This window comes from Aotus nancymaae, unplaced genomic scaffold (genome assembly GCF_030222135.1).
Source record: "Aotus nancymaae isolate 86718 unplaced genomic scaffold, 86718_ANA_hifiasm-v0.15.2.pri h1tg000006l, whole genome shotgun sequence".
Lineage (NCBI taxonomy): Eukaryota > Metazoa > Chordata > Mammalia > Primates > Aotidae > Aotus > Aotus nancymaae.
Window position 1 is genome coordinate 68,200,626 of NW_026988417.1, and position 2,070 is coordinate 68,202,695.

Genomic DNA, 2,070 nt, shown 5'->3' on the forward strand with positions numbered 1-2,070 from the left:
AATCCTCCAGCCTCAGCCTTCCAAAGTGCTGGGATTACAGGTGTGAGTTACCACGCCTAACCCCCATTAATTTTTGTACTCACTATGCACAAGGCCCTGTGATAAAAATTATAGCTCCCAACTCACTAATTGCAAAATTCCCACCAAAACACTCAAGTAGCGTGTTTTTTTGTTTGTTTGTTTGTTTGTTTGTTTGTTTTTTTAAGGAAGGAAGATGCCAGTTTTATTTAAACACAAAACGTGCACATAAGCTGTCTACTCATTTTCTTTGCTGCACAGCCTGGCATTGGGGTTGGTGACTCTGATGGCCAGCTGGGCAGCTCTTTCCACGATGGCTTTGCGGTTCTTGGAGGAAACATTGTGAGCGATCTCAGCACAGTAAGATTTGTTGCACATCAGCAGCACTTCCAGGTCCTTCATGTTGTGGACCAGGAACTTCCAGAAGCCACTGGGCAGCATGTGCTTTGTTTTCTTGTTGCTCCCATAACCAATGTTAGGCATCAAGATCTGGCCCTTGAACCTTCTACGAACCCTGTTGTCAATACCTCTGGGTTTCCGCCAGTTACACTTAATTTTGACATACCGGTCTGACTGGTGCCGGATGAACTTCTTGGTTCTCTTTTTGACGATCTTGGGTTTCACAAGGGGTCTAAGGGCGGCCATGATGCCGAGGAGGAGATCGCTGCTACCTCCGTAGGCAGCGCCGAGGAAGAGAGAAGGGCGCTATCCAAGTAGCATGTTGAATTTTACTTACATATTCACAATAGATGCTTTCGTCACTGTTGATTCATTTTCATGTAAAATGAGCTCTTTCTTCGTATTAAGGTGCCTGGGGTCTAGATAAAGTAGGTAAATCATCATGAAGGAATAATCATACTTCTCTATGACTAGGTTTCCCTGTTGGAGTCAATTCTGAGTAGTTGTTAATAGGACTCCTTAATAGCTAAATTCAGATAATGCTATTATCTGGTGATTTCATCACCCAGAGCTCAAAGTTCCCTCTGATGACTGCTGTGGCCAGGATGGTCTCTCAGCAAAAGACCATGTAACTGCCATCCCCACCTCGTTGCTTTTCAGTTCTGGCAAATGCTGAAGAGGCTGTCTGCTTTCTACTTGTGTTTCGAATTTGTTTCTGCTACCTTTACCATCCTCCTCACTCTCTCATGAGATAGGAAGACTGTAACTCTATGTGCCAGTTATTAAGCTCTCAATTCCAGACCCACTTTGCTCTGCTCTATGCTATGATACTGTGATCGGCACTCTGAAAACAATTTTCTCTTTTGCCAGCTGTTCCCTAAGAGGTCCACCAAACAGAGGCTCTAGAGAAAGGTCAGAGGAGAGGAGAAGGTCTTGTTCTTCCAGGTTTGCTTGCTGTTCCGGTCAGCATTCCTTAGCCATGGCTTTTCACCCTGGCCGCGGCTGCTGGTTCCAGGATCTCAGTTCCTTTTTTTGGTACCCTCAGGACAAGTCTCACCCTGACCCCTCAGAGATAGCAGCACCAGCAGCACCATGAGTGCCTCACTTCAGAGGTCTAAGTACAGTTTGATGGACCTCTCCTCTAAACTTAAAGGTTCAAAACTTCAACCCCTTGGTTCACCCCTAGCAGTAGTCTTCACTTGTCAAGCAGTCTTATTTCCAAACTGATAATGTGACTGCTTATGGTGATCCACTATGTAGACTTTAAAAGACTGGGAAAATGGAGGCAATAATATGAAAGTAAGTGAAATTCATTCTTTATCCTTCTCTATTTCCCTATCTGTACCGCCTTTTTTTCTATGTAAACATGCAAGTTAACCAGCAAAAGTGTTAATTTTTAATTAAATTTTCTGTGGATAATGGCTTAAAAATAAACTCTCAAGTTACTGACATTTTTCAGAAGCTTCCAATAGTTATGTTTCAAATTATATAAAAATGTTTAGTAAATTTGTAGATGTTTGGCACTGAGTTAGACACTATCAAGAAAGAAAGTGGTTATAAGGACAACACAAAATAACATCCGTCCCCTCAAGAAACTGTGGTTGGGGGAGGAAAAGCCAATGTACACAAATTAATAAAAGAACTATGTGAAAC

General features: G+C 42.6%; 1 protein-coding gene across 1 annotated transcript; it reads right to left on the minus strand.

The window, feature by feature from the left end:
• Nucleotides 1–240: 240 nt before the first annotated feature.
• On the minus strand, nt 241–715 carry LOC110568029 (large ribosomal subunit protein eL32). The gene has a single exon (XM_021669666.2). The coding sequence runs from the start codon at nt 661–663 to the stop codon at nt 256–258; it is 408 nt and encodes a 135-aa protein (XP_021525341.2). The 5' UTR covers nt 664–715; the 3' UTR covers nt 241–255.
• Between the last annotated feature and the right edge of the window lie 1,355 nt (nt 716–2,070).